We start from the raw sequence: 13,393 nt of genomic DNA, 5'->3' as shown, positions 1-13,393 counted from the left end.
TCTGAAGGGAGAACACAGACTTTCCCTTCCACGCGTGACTCTCTCATCCTTGGTGAGGACGCCACTGCTCTGAATTTCGGGGTCAGCGAGGGGAGCACGGGCCTAAGTGAGAAAACAGGCAGGTACCCCGGCGAGCTGCCTGTTGCCCATAGATGGACTGTTCACACGGCTATTCGGGGCCACGGAGCATTCCTGGGCCCGGGACCCGGCCAATCGCTTCCTTGCAGAGGCTTTGGGACAAGAACGTCCAAGTAGCCAGGAAGTGGGAAGCGTGCAGGGAAAGCACTGTAGCCCTCTGGGTCTGAGCTCCTCCGCCTCGCTCAAGTCGAATGTGTCAATCAGTAACCTCTCCATAGCTACGAACTGAGCACAACTTTTTGCATCCCTAACAATAAGGGGTAATTTACACAAATCATGTTGCAGCCTTACTGTGCAGCCGTCCATGATGTAAATATTTATTGGAATGTTAAGATGTTCCTGTTACTGTGTTAAGTAAAAAATCAAATTACACATGGTATAGTCCAATTTGGTTGAAGTGTTCAAATGTCTGGGAAAAAATTGTGAAATAGCACGTTTTCTCCAGGTTTGTTTCGTTTTTATTTGCCTGCATCTTTTGTCTTTCTGTGCAAAATATGTGGCTTGTGTATTACAGAAATAATTCAAGTTTAAAATAGAAAAGTAGAGTTCAGCTCTTGAGAAAAAAGTATATTATAAATATCCTGGACTGAACAGGCAAGCACTTGAAATCTCCTTGCATATTTCCAAGGCAATTAAGGAACGTGGTTAGAAAAGAAAGGTATCATTTTAGATCCAACAGCAGTGTCTGGAATTTTGAATAACCTACTAATGACCCAGGCATGCTATTCAGTTCTTTTTGTTTGGCAATCTCGTGAGGTCAAAAATGGGAATATGAGAAATTAATTCACCACAGTGTGACAATGTGATACAGTCTGTAAACATCTGATTAATAATGTGATTTAAACTCCTTGAAGATCACCCAAGACCCTGGCCTGGTGGAAGCAAAAACGTTTGTATTTATAGATCAAAGTTCATCCAGCAAAGTTTTAGTTTTGCCTCTTCTAAAATCATGAAAATGGTCTTTGCCTAAGTAACTTATTTATGATAATATGATTTAATGTTGATATTTAGTAACATTAATAATTATTTCTGATAATTATTTAAATAAGTAATTAGAATTTCACTAGTGTCTTTACTGTACTGTTTACTTTTAAAAATTCAAACTATTTAATTTTGATATGTGAATTCTAATTTTAGACAGGGCAAGAGGTGACTGAGATAATTTTGAAAGCTGCTGTTACCCTCTTTTTTTTTTTCTTCTTTTCTTTTGAGAATGCTTTAGGAACACATGCTTAGCATTTATAGAATCAGAAGAGACTGTGCCTTTTCTCCTATAACAACCTGATGCTTTCTGATTCTGGGTCACCTAAGGTGTGGTTTGGCATGTATGAACTTTTCAAAAAATTTTTGATAATGGATGGTGGGGATGGTAGCACAACATTGTAAACATAATTAACAGCACTGAAATATGTATTTGAATGTGGTTAAAAGGGGAAATTTTAGGATGCATATATGGTACTAGAATAAAAATGTTAAAAAAAAAATCCATGGAACTGCACAATGCAAACAGTGAGCCCTAACTTAAACCATGGACTATAGTTAGCACTACCATTATAAAAATGTGCTTTCATCAATTGTAACAAATGCTTCACACCAATGCAAGGTGTTAATAATAGGGTGGTGTATGGGAACCCTGTATTTTAGGCATGCTTGTTCTGTAACCCATAACTTCTCTAATAAAAACAAAACAAAACTTGTTAAAGGAATGTTACAGCATTCCCTATTTATTAAATGCATTATATGTAAATGAGATACTGTAAGTAAAAATGTTTAAATGGTGCCTGGCACATTGCGTTAGCTATCATGTTTATATTCTACCTGTATGAACCAATAACAAAAGATTCATTTGATCTTCTGTGCATAGACATTTTTCTCACCATATAAAAAGTTGACAATACATAGATTAGAAATATTTATTATTTGAAATCATTCACACACACACACACACACACACACACACACATATAGATGTATGGTAGTAAAGATATAAAAGATGAAAACAATTCAATTCTGAGGAATTTTCACTTTGTTTTCCTCCTGAAAATGGAAGTGAGGCCAAAACAGAAAATTGAGAGTAGGAAAACAAATTTTTCTCATGCTATTAAGCTGAACCCAAATCAGTAACACCCGAAAATAATTCAAGGGAAAATATACCTTAGGTTATGTTCACACCCACTTTCAAGCGTAGACAGTTAAAATGGGAAGCAGAAAGCATTCCTGAATGCTCCCCAAATGCATGCAGTGGAGCCAGTCAGTGAGATTTAGGAAGGTGAAGCTATATTTGGTAACCAAATTAAAATATCTACATCCTCAAGTTACCTACTGGGAAACCATGGTATTCTTAGTATTTTTCAACTTGTCACAACCTGTGCTACTGTTTTTTTCCTTCCTCTTTCCTAAGTCACTATAATCATCGAAAATTACTATTCAGCAGCAAGTATAATTTTTTTTTAAGTAGAAAACAAAGAACCATAGACTCCAGGGATCTGGCTACTGTGGCTAATGCTCTGGAATAATCATGGCATTCCGGATTCGCCCCCTGGAGCCCAGGAGTAGTAGGTAGATCTGAGAGGTCAACTAGAGAAGATGAACAAATCCAAGCATGTCACACAGAGAAAAACTACTTTATTACCCCACAGCCAGGTATCCTGCTAATTGAATTTGGGTTACTGGTGGGTAGTCTTTTTTTGAGCCTAGGGAAGGGATGATAAATATTAATGCCTAAGCCTCCTCCAAAGAGCTACATTTCTGGGATAAATCAAAGGAAGGAGACAAAAAAAGTCCTTCTGGTTCGGGGAATTATTTGCTAAGATAACCACTAGATCAGATATATCTTAACTGCCAAAATAGCAAGAGCCAACTAATCTAGTATTCTGTGTCACCCAAATAATTTCATCACTTAGGGATTCTTCCAATTACTGTTTTGATTCAACATGTTCTGGATTTAGTATGTCTGATTTCAGTAGAGTAGCAGGCAAGGAGACAAGCAAAATACATCGTGTGATATACATGGGTCACATCTATGTACTAGGAATTACTAATTACTAAGAATTTATTCAAGAAATATCTATTGAATAACCTCTGAGCAAAGAGCTATCACTTAGGTATGAATATCTGTCACATGACATAATCCAAGTTTGGGATTTTCTTTCCTTAGTGTGATTCAGCAGTCTGATATAAGTCCCTGAATTCTAGCCTTCGTTTTGTCCCTTCTTAATCTGAGCAAGTTCTTTATCACTGAAGTTTGAGAATCGGTTTCTTACATTGGGAGGTGGGGTGGGGATTTAATATTACTATGGGAAAATTATACGATAGGGAATAATGATCAGTTGTAAAAATAATCCTTGCATTTGGATTTCACTCTAATCCTTATTCTTTTTCGTGTTTCCACTTTTAAACTACCAACAGGATGTCCTTCTTAGCTGAGTCTTATTCAGGCATAACAAGTACCACCCGTGAATCTAATCCTGGGCAGAGCTAGTTAAGCTGATGACATTTGCTCCAGCCAGTGATCAGATGACATTTCAAATATGTGGCTAAAGCATCTGAAGGAGACAACACTGTAAAAAGTTGTTAAAGAAGTTAATAATGATGACCAGACACTTCCAAATCTTTGTTTTTATCTTAATAGCCCTTTGAAAGCACCTCGGTTTGTTATCACCTTTGGTGGGCCCAAAGACTGTAATACTGCTGAAATAACATAAAAATAGCAATAATGACAATAATAACAGTCAACTATCATTTATTGAACCAGGTACTACACTAAAAAATTTTATAGCTGGGGAAATTCTGGTTCAGGGAATTATTTGCTAAGATAACCACTAGACCAGACATATCTTAACCGCCAAAATAGCAAGAGTCAATTAATCTAGCATTCTGTGCCACCCAAATAATTTCATCACTTAGAGATTCTTCCAATTACCGTTTTGATTTAGTATCTTCAGGATTTAGAATGTCTGATCTGAATTTAAAATTTTATGCTACTCCCCTTCAACAGTTTCTTTGTCTTCGAAGTTAGCAAACAGGATGCTACTGAATCTTCCGCATTTTGTGGATACGTATTTTTTCTTTTAAAACGTTCTTTTTTGTTAAAGAATGCCAGGCCAGCTTTTGGTAATTTCATCAGGACAGTCAATTTTTCAACTCAGTGTTCGGAGTCGACCCGAGTATGAAAACTTGTAGAATACTCCGCGGTCCTGCGTTTACACAAGCAGTCTTCAATTAAATATCAATAAAGTCAAAGTGAACATCAGTACCGCATACCGCGTTAGCGAGGTGCCCGCCCTCCTCGGCCGCTGTCATCCATGGAAAATACCGCCAGAAAACGAGTCCAGCGACGTGAGCAACCGGGACCGGACCGTGAGCCCAGGGGTGGGGGCGGAAAGAAAAAAAAGCGAATTTAAAACAAACTTCTTCTAAACCATCGGCCGCACGAGTCCAGGCTTTCTGTTTCTTTTTTCACTGCGGTGACCCGACACCCGGGTGAGGCGATCCCCGAGACCCGGCCCGGAACGTCCCCCAACCGCTCGGGCCCGGGCCGTCCGCGACTGTGGGCCTCGGGAGCCAGCAGGGGCCGGGCGCCACACCGACGGCCGCGAAAACAAGTTCCCCCCGCCCGGCGGGGCCGCGGGCCGGGGACTCCGCCCTCCCGGAGGGGGGCTCGGCGGGCGGCCGGCCGCGACGTCAGCGCCCGCCCCCGCCGCCGGGGACCCCAGCCCCACAAAGGGCCGTGAATCCCCGAGCCTCAGGAGAGAAAGAGAAGGCGCGGGGAGGCGCCGCCCCCCTCGACCTAGGCCGCCAGCCCTGCCCCCACCCGCCGGAGCGCCCCCCGCCCGCGGAGGCCGAGCGCGACCGCCCGCGCCGCCCCTCCCCCACACCGGTCCAGCCGCCGCGGGCCCCCGCACCTCCCCCGCCCCGGCGGCCTCGACTCCCGGAGGCCCCGCCTCCGCAGAGCGGGCAGCCGCCGCGGAGCTCTATGGGGGTTGGAGTCCTCGAGGCGGCCTTTGAGCGCCGCCGCGGCGGTGGCGGGAACTACCGCTCCCACAATGCCCCGCGCCACGCCCCCGCGCCGTCGGCTTCCAGTCGCCCCCGGACTACATTTCCCGTCAGCCCCCGCGACTCTCCCGCCCTCCCTCCGGAGACACGAGCCGAACTGGGCGTCAGGTCGGGGAGCCGGTCGGGTTCCCGCTCGCCGCCGCCGCTGTCGCCGCTACCGCCCCCCGCAGCGACTCTCCCTCACCTCCCGCCGCGCCGGCCGCGGCAGCAGCATCGCCGACACCGCTCGGCCGTGGAACCTCCGGACCCGAAGCACAGAGCCGGGACGCGACACGCCGAGATCCCCATCACCTCCAGCCGGGGCGACCCCTCCCGGGTCCGCCCTCGCCCTGCGCGGCCGCCGGAGCCCCCAGGCCCCGTGTGGCCCCGCGGCCTGGCCTCCGCATCCCGGCCCCTGCACCCCCGCAACCGCCGCCCCCCACCCTGAACATGGACTCCGACTCCTGCGCCGCCACCTTCCACCCGGAGGTGAGTGAGAGCTGCCCCAGATGGCCCCGATCACCCCCCCCCCGCGCTCCCCGGGGCGCTCGACTCCTGGCCGGCCGGAGCGCCGCCCTCCCCCACCCCCGGTTGTCGCTCCGTCGGCTCCCCCCGAGAGCCAACCCCCGTCCCCCACCAGGGCCCGCGCCCCGTCCGCTCGCCGGCCTCGCCTCGGCGTCCCTTCTCTGGGCGCCTGGGTCCTCCCTCAGACCCCTTCCTCCGGGTGCCGCGCCCACCCCTCTCTCCGGGGCCGCCGCTGCCGGCCTCGCTTCGCCCCGGGACCTGTCTGTGTCCCCAGCCCCTCCCCGCCCCCGGGGACTCGGCCCGCGCCGCTGCTCGCCTCGCCCACCCGCTGCTCTGGGAGGAATCCCCCCACCCCCTCTCCCCGAGGGGGTTCGCGGTCCCCCTCGGACCCGGACTCGGCTCGGCGCGGCCCCCGGCTGCGCCCTAATCCCGCTGGGCCCGAGCGCCCGCGCCCCGCCCCCGACTCCGCGCCGAGCCGGAGCGCCCCCGCCCCCTCCGGGACTGGGGGCCTCGTCCTCGGGGTCCCCACCCCCTCCCCCGCGCGCGTTCGCCTCTCCCTGCAGGGCCCCCGCCCCCTCCGCCCGCGGGCTCCGCTCGCTCCGCCCCGACTCTCTCCTCCCTCCTTCCGGGGATTCGGGCCCTCGGCTCCCCCGGCCGACCCCCTCGGCGCCCCGCACGGCGCCCCCACCCCGCCCGTGTCCTCCAGGCCCACTCCGGTCCCGGGGGCGGGTCCCGCGGTCGCGGTCTCGGTGGCGGGCGGGCGGGGGCGGGGAGCGGCGCGCCCTGCTGCCTCGGGCGGGGAGCGGGCCCGGCCCCCTCCCCGGAATCCCGAGATCCCGCCCGAGGCCGCCCGCGACGCCTCCACCCCCGCGGGATGGGCCCCGCACCTTCCGGGGCCGAGTGTCGGCGGAGGGCGGCTTCCGCGGGAGGGCGGGGAAGGGGCCGCAGCGCCATCTGCTCTCCCCAAACGCGGCCGCGGCGGGCGGGCGCGCGGGGGTGGGCACGGCGCGGGGTCCCGTCCCCCGTCCCGAAGCCCCGGCGGAGCCCCGCGCCCACCCCCGCCGGTGCCCCCGGCTGATGCCCCGCGCGCCCGCCCCCCGCGCCGGTCCGAGCGCGCCGCCGCCCTCCCGCCCGGCCTCCTGTTCCTGACCCACTTCTGCCCGGTCCCCGCCGAAAGAAAAGTTCTCGCCGCGACTTGCAGGGCCCAGGGCCGCCGCCCGCCGCCCGCCGTCGCGGCCGGGCGGGAAGGGCTCTCCCCGGGGGGTGCGCAGGGGCTTTCAAATGCGGAAAACGCCGGGGCCTGGGCTGTGTCTGCTTCTCTGCTGATCCTTCCCAGCGTCCGAAGGGGTGGGGGTGGGGGCCGGTGCTTTGCTAAAACCAAGTCGAGAAAATAAAAATAGGGGAGACTTGGGCCGACCCCGCTTCACCCCGCCTTGGCTTTCGCTCTAGCAGGGCGCAGAGCCCCAGGCTCTGGGGTTGTTAGCTGGACACGGAGGATGGAGGGTAAAAGGCTGAAAGAAGCCTCGGTCAGTGGACCAGTGGAGGCTCCCCAAAAGAAGCGCAGGCAGTTGTTTGCTCAGGAGCCAGTAAGGGCCGTCTCTGCCTTGCCGCTCTTTTCTTCGGGAAGAAACACGCTCCAGCCGTGGGTGCCTCTGGGTTGAAGGACCCCTAAGCCCAGACCTCAGTATTCCAGTTTAAATGGGCAGGCGGGACCAGGAGGAAAGTTTCTGGTTTATTGTGTGAGAGCCTGGCACACTGGGGATTGGAGCAGTGCAGGGAAGGATCCAGAAAGTTCCCCGCTGAGGAAGCAGGAGCTGTGGGAAGAGGTGGGGTCCCCCACGACTCAGCTGGAGTGTTCCAGGCCTGAGAGAACCCTTCCAGGACAGAAACAGGTGATTTTTGAAATCACTGAAACACTTTTAAGCTGTGGGAGGAGTTTATTTTCTGGATGGAAAATCTGTAAGCCCCCCCCCCCCAAAAAATTAAAATTCCTGAGAGTCCTGTAGGGAACGATAGACAAGGACAGAAATACCACATGAGCGCCAAGAAAGACTTCTGTGCAAGCATTTATCTTCCAAGTATTATCTCCTGGGGTTCTTGGCATAAAACTATCTTAACTCCTCCTTCAGCTTTCTGGAAGCAGTGTTATTTCTTGACCCGAGCGCACCTTATCTTGTCCTGAGTGTTTGTGAATCCGGTAGTGTTATTTTTGAGTGGTCGAGCGTGACCGCTCCAGTGTGGCCAGTTCTGTCCCTCCCGGGCCAGCTGCAGGCATCCCCTTTCTGACTTGGACTCTGTTTTCCCTCTGGGCAGGAGTACTCCCCCAGCTACAAGAGGCGCCGGACCGTGGAGGATTTCAACAAATTCTGCACCTTTGTCTTGGCGTATGCTGGCTACATCCCTTACCCGAAGGAGGTAATCCCCCGAGCTTTGCAGTCCTGTCGGGTGGGTGCAGGTGCGGGTGTCGGGCTGTGAAAGCAGAGTGTGAAGCACCTGCCGAGGTGGGGGGTCAGGAGGGGGTCAGCTCACATGTGGTCACCTCAGCTGGGCAAGTAGCAATAGTTCCTCCCCATTGTAAAGATAAAGAAACTGAGTGAGGCACAGAGCCAAGGCCCCCAGCTAATGGTGACAGAGCTTGGGGTTCAGCCAGGCTGGCTCTGGGGCCATGCTGCCCAGCCTTGCCCTTAGCATTTTCCATTCTATTCGCACCACACAAAAAAGACTTCAGGCACTTGTGGCCAGATCCCATTGGCAGTGGACTCTCCACACAGTCAGAGGTGTTTCTTTGTTTTGTTTTCTTTGCTGAGAAATGGGCAGGTGTGGACCAGAGCTGCCACGTCACATTGCTCAATCTCAGGGGCCTCGTTCAAATTGTACTAGGCCAGAAGGAAAAGAATTTGGTATTTCTAGGAGGCAAAATCCAAGCCTCGAATTACGGTTTCCACTTGCCGTAAGGTGGATAATGCTGGCTTTGTACCAAGCAGGGTATCCCCACTATTCACAAAGGACATTCTCTAGCCAGCTGAAATCACTGGGGTTGAAGCTCACTGCTTGGGGCGGCGATTGCCAGCTTCAGTTTTGTAGTATTTGGGGATGTCTCCAATGTTTTTTAGAGTATCAGGAAATTCTCAAGACTAATTTAAATCTACTTAATTTTAAAAGTATGTCCTTGGGGGGACAGATGGAAGGAAAGATTTTAAAATCAGAGAAAGATAAGTGCATGAGAGAGTGTCTTCAGTCGTTTCCCGATATTTGTTGTATCTCAGTTAAGTTTCTAGCTCTGGGAGGAGGGGGGCTGTGGGGGCACCACGGAAGGCAAAGTCTCCCCCTCAGGCTCACGTTCTGTCCTCAGGGCCACAGTAGATGCTGATGGCACTGTTCCTTGGGCACCGTGCAGCTGCACGCTGAGGAGTCCAGGGTGTTGTGAGAGCTCTTTGCTGGAGGCCCCAACCTGGCTGGGGTGGGCGTGAGCAGCTTTGCTCGGGGCCAGCACTTTTCCCTGGGGACTAGTCCAAATTCTGAGAACCCGCCACCTTGGCCTGTGTCCTTTCAGGAAGTCCCTTTGAGGAGCAGCCCCAGCCCTGCCAACAGCTCTGCCGGGACCGTCGACAGCGACAGCTGGGACACCGGCTTCGCTGACATCCCCTCCTCGGGGTCCTTGCCCGTCTCTGACCGCTGCTTTAGCCACCTGCAGCCCACCCTCTTGCAGCGAGCCAAGCCCAGCAACTTCCTACTGGACCGAAAGAAAACGGACAAGCTAAAGAAGAAGAAGAAGAGGAAGCGAAGGGACGGCGACGTGCCCGCGAAGGAGGGGTACATGGGGAGCTTGCTGGAGCTGGAAGCCGCTGACCCGTATGGAGAGACCCCCACCAGCCCCACCCTGCAGGATATCCCCCCGGCTCCCAGCGACCCCTGCTCGGGCTGGGACTCCGACACTCCCTCGAGTGGCTCTTGTGCCACGGTGTCACCCGATCAGGCCAAAGAAATAAAAACTGAAGGCAAACGGACTATCATCCGGCAGGGGAAGCAGGTGGTGTTCCGAGATGAGGACAGCACCGGCAATGACGAGGACATCATGGTGGACTCAGGTCAGTGGTCCTTGAAGGGTGGCGGCGCTTTCCGGTGGGGGCTTCCGGGCCATCTCTTAGGGGTGTGGGCACACGTCTCTCTGGCAGAGGGCCTGGGTCCAGTCGCCTCTTTGGAGTATGATAGCAAAGAGTGCCCATCATCTCCAGGGAGAAAGGCACCCAAAGGTGGACATCAGGATGCCTAGGAGGGGTTGGTCACAGCTGGAGGCAGCTGAGATTCTGAGACAAGACCTGGAATGTAAAAATACCGTAGCTGCCACGCAGACATTTTCCTGGGCACTTCTTGGCTACCACATACCTGTTGCCCTTTGTGTTTTCAGCGAGAAAGTATCACTTTTTAGCCAAGTTAACACACTGGTTTTTGTTTATTGAGTGACGGGTGTCCCTGCGGCTCAGGTGCTCTGTCCCACTGGGCAGCAGGTGCCTGGTGGAGAGGGACGGTGAAGTCTCCCCGTCCCTCCTGTCATGTAACTCTCTTTCCAGATGACGATTCCTGGGACCTTGTCACCTGCTTCTGCATGAAGCCGTTTGCCGGCCGCCCCATGATCGAGTGTAACGAGTGCCACACCTGGATTCACCTGTCCTGTGCAAAAATCCGGAAATCCAACGTTCCAGAAGTGTTTGTCTGCCAAAAGTGCCGGGACTCCAAGTTTGACATCCGCCGTTCCAACCGTTCCCGAATGGGCTCCCGGAAGCTGTTCCTGGACTGACGGCTGGAGAGTGAGGAACCGGGAGAGGAATTGCAGGGACGGTGGGCTCTCTGGCCCCTTTTATAGTTGAGCACAGAACTCCGAGCTCTGGGGCGGGCAGACCTCTGCCATCCAGGTGCCTAAGCAAAGGACAGGTTGCCCGAGGTATAAACTGTACATAGCCAGTGACCGAATAAAATCTTCGTTGGCCAAAGCTGCTGCTAGAGCCGTGTTCTCTGCAGTAGAGGTGGACTGAAAACCCAAGCTCGGCGGGGTTGGGTTCAGCCGGGAATGAGGGTACATGGTAGTTGTAACTTTTTTTATATCATTGTTAACAAATTCCCGCCGATTGGAGCAAGTGCTAGCTGTTATTCCCTGCGCCTGCTGTCCGTGGGGAGAGGGCCCGCTCTTCGCTCTCTGCTTTCCCCAGCGTGAACGTGTATGAACAGCTGTCCGTGTAAGCGTTTCTCCTTGAGTGTGAGTCTTTCACCTGAGTGGCCAGCAGCCACCCAAGTCCCCTTCCCCGGTGTCCTCTGTGGAGCTCTGGGGTGGTGGGCTAGCTTTTGATTCCTAGGCTTCTCCTGTTTGTTACAAGGGACAGTGTGGGGCCACTTCTCTGTGGAAAGGGGGCCAGGGTTGAGGTGGCCGTGTTCCTAACACGATTTCCTGTTTTGCACGATGTAGAAAACCTGTCTTTTTGCACGATACAGCCAAAAGTATTGGCAGATTTCTTGCTGGGTACCGTTTCTCTGCAGGTCATGTCTGAGGTAGTGGTAGGCCCAGGCAAGCGGTCTTCAAGGGTGGGAGCACTTTGGTGCCCCCTCCTCTCGCCCCCTCACCTTATCCCAGTAGCGACAGAAAGGTCGGGCTGTCATCGGGATTGGAAAGTGTTCCCCTCCATGATGGAGTTAGGGAAATGGGGAGGGGTCACCGCCGGTGTGCCCTTCACCCAGGCTGGCCTGCTGGTTGCATGGGGCAAGGCGGCTACTTGGATCCTTTGTGTCTGCTTTGAAGTGGCAAGTGGGTGCTGCCGCCACTTTGGCCATCGGGCATGTGCCATTAACCTGTGCGGGGGCCTTAGGCCCAAACTAGGATCCCAGACTGGGAAGGCCCCAGTGGGGCTCAGCTTGAGGGCAGGGCACCCTGGAACACTGGCGGTTCTGGGGTTCTGCGAGAGGAGGGCTGAAGTGGCATCACTCAGCAGTTCAAATCCTCCTTCTCCAAAAATGTCTTTTGTAAGCGGATGGGTATGTTTTCATAAGGACTCTGGTAAGGCCTGCCGGGGAAGCAGGTCCAGCCCTGCTGTATTTATTGCACAGGAAGTTCCCGCAGCCCCCTGCAGTGCCTCGGACCAGGGGCCACGCTGTCCCCCCCACGCCCTCTCCCCGAAGCACCACGCTGATGTCACTGTAATTCAGCTCACCAGAGCCCGTTTCTCGTCCTAGTATCTTTCATGTTCGTTCAGCCAACTGTTGTCTTTTTAAAAAATTCTGTTGTTTCTGTTTACACAAGAGTAGAGAGAAATAGTTTCTGAATCCCAGTTTCTTGTGAAGATCCCCAAGGGGAACGTTGTGCTGTAGAGAAAAGTAGTAAAAAGCTGGTTTGGAAACAGCCTTCTCCCCAGATGACTGGCTGGCCCTGACTAGGGCAAACATCCCGGGAAAGTTGGAGAGAAATTTGCCAAAGATCTGCCCCGTGATGTTGCCCAGTCCATTGTTTTCACCATGAGAAGAACCAAAGTTCCAAAATGGTTTTCATCTTTTTTTTTTTTTTTTAAACTCCAAGTGTTACAAGTGCATTTTTAAGAATCCACGTGTTTTTAGAGCAGAACTGCCCACAGGGGCCATTGTTCTGGAAGGTTCCTTGCTTGGGGGTTCCTTGCTTGAGGACGCCCGGGTCGGAGACATTAGGTATTCATCTCGATTTTTGTTTCCTTGATTTCCTTTTTGTTCTTTTAACAGCTCTATCCCTGCGGGTGTCAGGACACCTTTGTTTTTGTGTGTGTGACACGGAGCTGGGCAGCTGCAATCAGCTTCTTTATGCAAATTAGGTATGGCCCGGCTAGGGGCCCCTGGTTGGTGGCCAGTGAAGTGAGGGGAAGGAGAGATGTCACCCCAAAAGCAGGCCCCTCCCATTGGCTTTGGCCAGGCCAGACACTTAACATCGTTTACATGGTTCTGTGTAATTATAACGTTTATGTGTATAAAGCGAAGCTGTTTCTGTGAAACTGTATATTTTGTAAATAAATATATTGCTACTTTGAGGTTCCTGTCTAGCTTTGGGTGTCTGTGTTCCCTGCTGAAGGACAATCTTCTCCCTTTGTCTCCACCCCCAAACCGTGATGACATGAAGACTGGGGTGCACTTATTTAGCGTGGGGTTGCACTTGGCAGGACGCAGACGCCCACAGCCCTTCACATCCTATTCTAATGAACTCAAGAAACAAAAGTAGTGTCTGAGAGGAAAAGAAGGGCTTCCAGGATGTCCGCTTCCAGCCCCGGGCGGTGGAGCTGCCTCTGCTGAGCCGGAGCCGCAGCCACCCCCACCCCCCACCCCTGGTCCCACCTGCCCCAGCCCGGGACCAGCGAGGAGCCCCCGCCGGCGCCTCCAGTGACATCGGAGCCGCAGAAGTCACCACCAGCACCTTCAATGTTGGAAATACTGGCTGGATTGGGGGCGCCGGCCTTCCTCGGGTTTCCGGTGTCCCAGGCTGTAGGGGCGGGACCCTGGGCCCCCCGGGCGAGGAGGAGGAGCGCTCCAGCGAGCCGCGGTGACACCCGCAGCGGCCTCCCCGCCCGAGCCGTGGCCGCTGCGCGGGGCTTGGGCCATCCGGACGTGGCGGACCCGGGCGGCTCGCGGGCCCCCGGAAGCGCGCGCGCGGGGGGGCGGGCCTTGGCGCCGGGCCAGGCGCGCCCCCGCC

At 53.6% G+C, this 13,393-nt stretch overlaps 1 protein-coding gene across 1 annotated transcript; it reads left to right on the top strand.

Moving 5' to 3' along the window:
- Positions 1–5,285: 5,285 nt before the first annotated feature.
- PHF13 (PHD finger protein 13) lies at positions 5,286–12,737 on the top strand. The gene is made up of 4 exons (XM_037828634.1): positions 5,286–5,661; positions 8,011–8,112; positions 9,251–9,785; positions 10,269–12,737. The coding sequence occupies exons 1-4, from the start codon at positions 5,623–5,625 to the stop codon at positions 10,493–10,495; spliced, it is 903 nt and encodes a 300-aa protein (XP_037684562.1). The 5' UTR covers positions 5,286–5,622; the 3' UTR covers positions 10,496–12,737.
- The last annotated feature ends 656 nt before the right edge of the window (positions 12,738–13,393 follow it).

Source organism: Choloepus didactylus, chromosome 2, assembly GCF_015220235.1.
Source record: "Choloepus didactylus isolate mChoDid1 chromosome 2, mChoDid1.pri, whole genome shotgun sequence".
NCBI classification, from domain to species: domain Eukaryota; kingdom Metazoa; phylum Chordata; class Mammalia; order Pilosa; family Megalonychidae; genus Choloepus; species Choloepus didactylus.
This window is presented reverse-complemented; position numbering and strand designations above follow the sequence as displayed.

Excerpts from the sequence above, each read along its gene's own strand:
- PHF13 (XM_037828634.1), top strand. The coding sequence starts at position 5,623 with ATGGACTCCGACTCCTGCGCCGCCACCTTCCACCCGGAG. Across the intron at positions 5,662-8,010 it reads CCGCCACCTTCCACCCGGAG|GAGTACTCCCCCAGCTACAA; the intron begins GTGAGTGAGAGC and ends CCCTCTGGGCAG. Across the intron at positions 8,113-9,250 it reads ACATCCCTTACCCGAAGGAG|GAAGTCCCTTTGAGGAGCAG; the intron begins GTAATCCCCCGA and ends GTGTCCTTTCAG.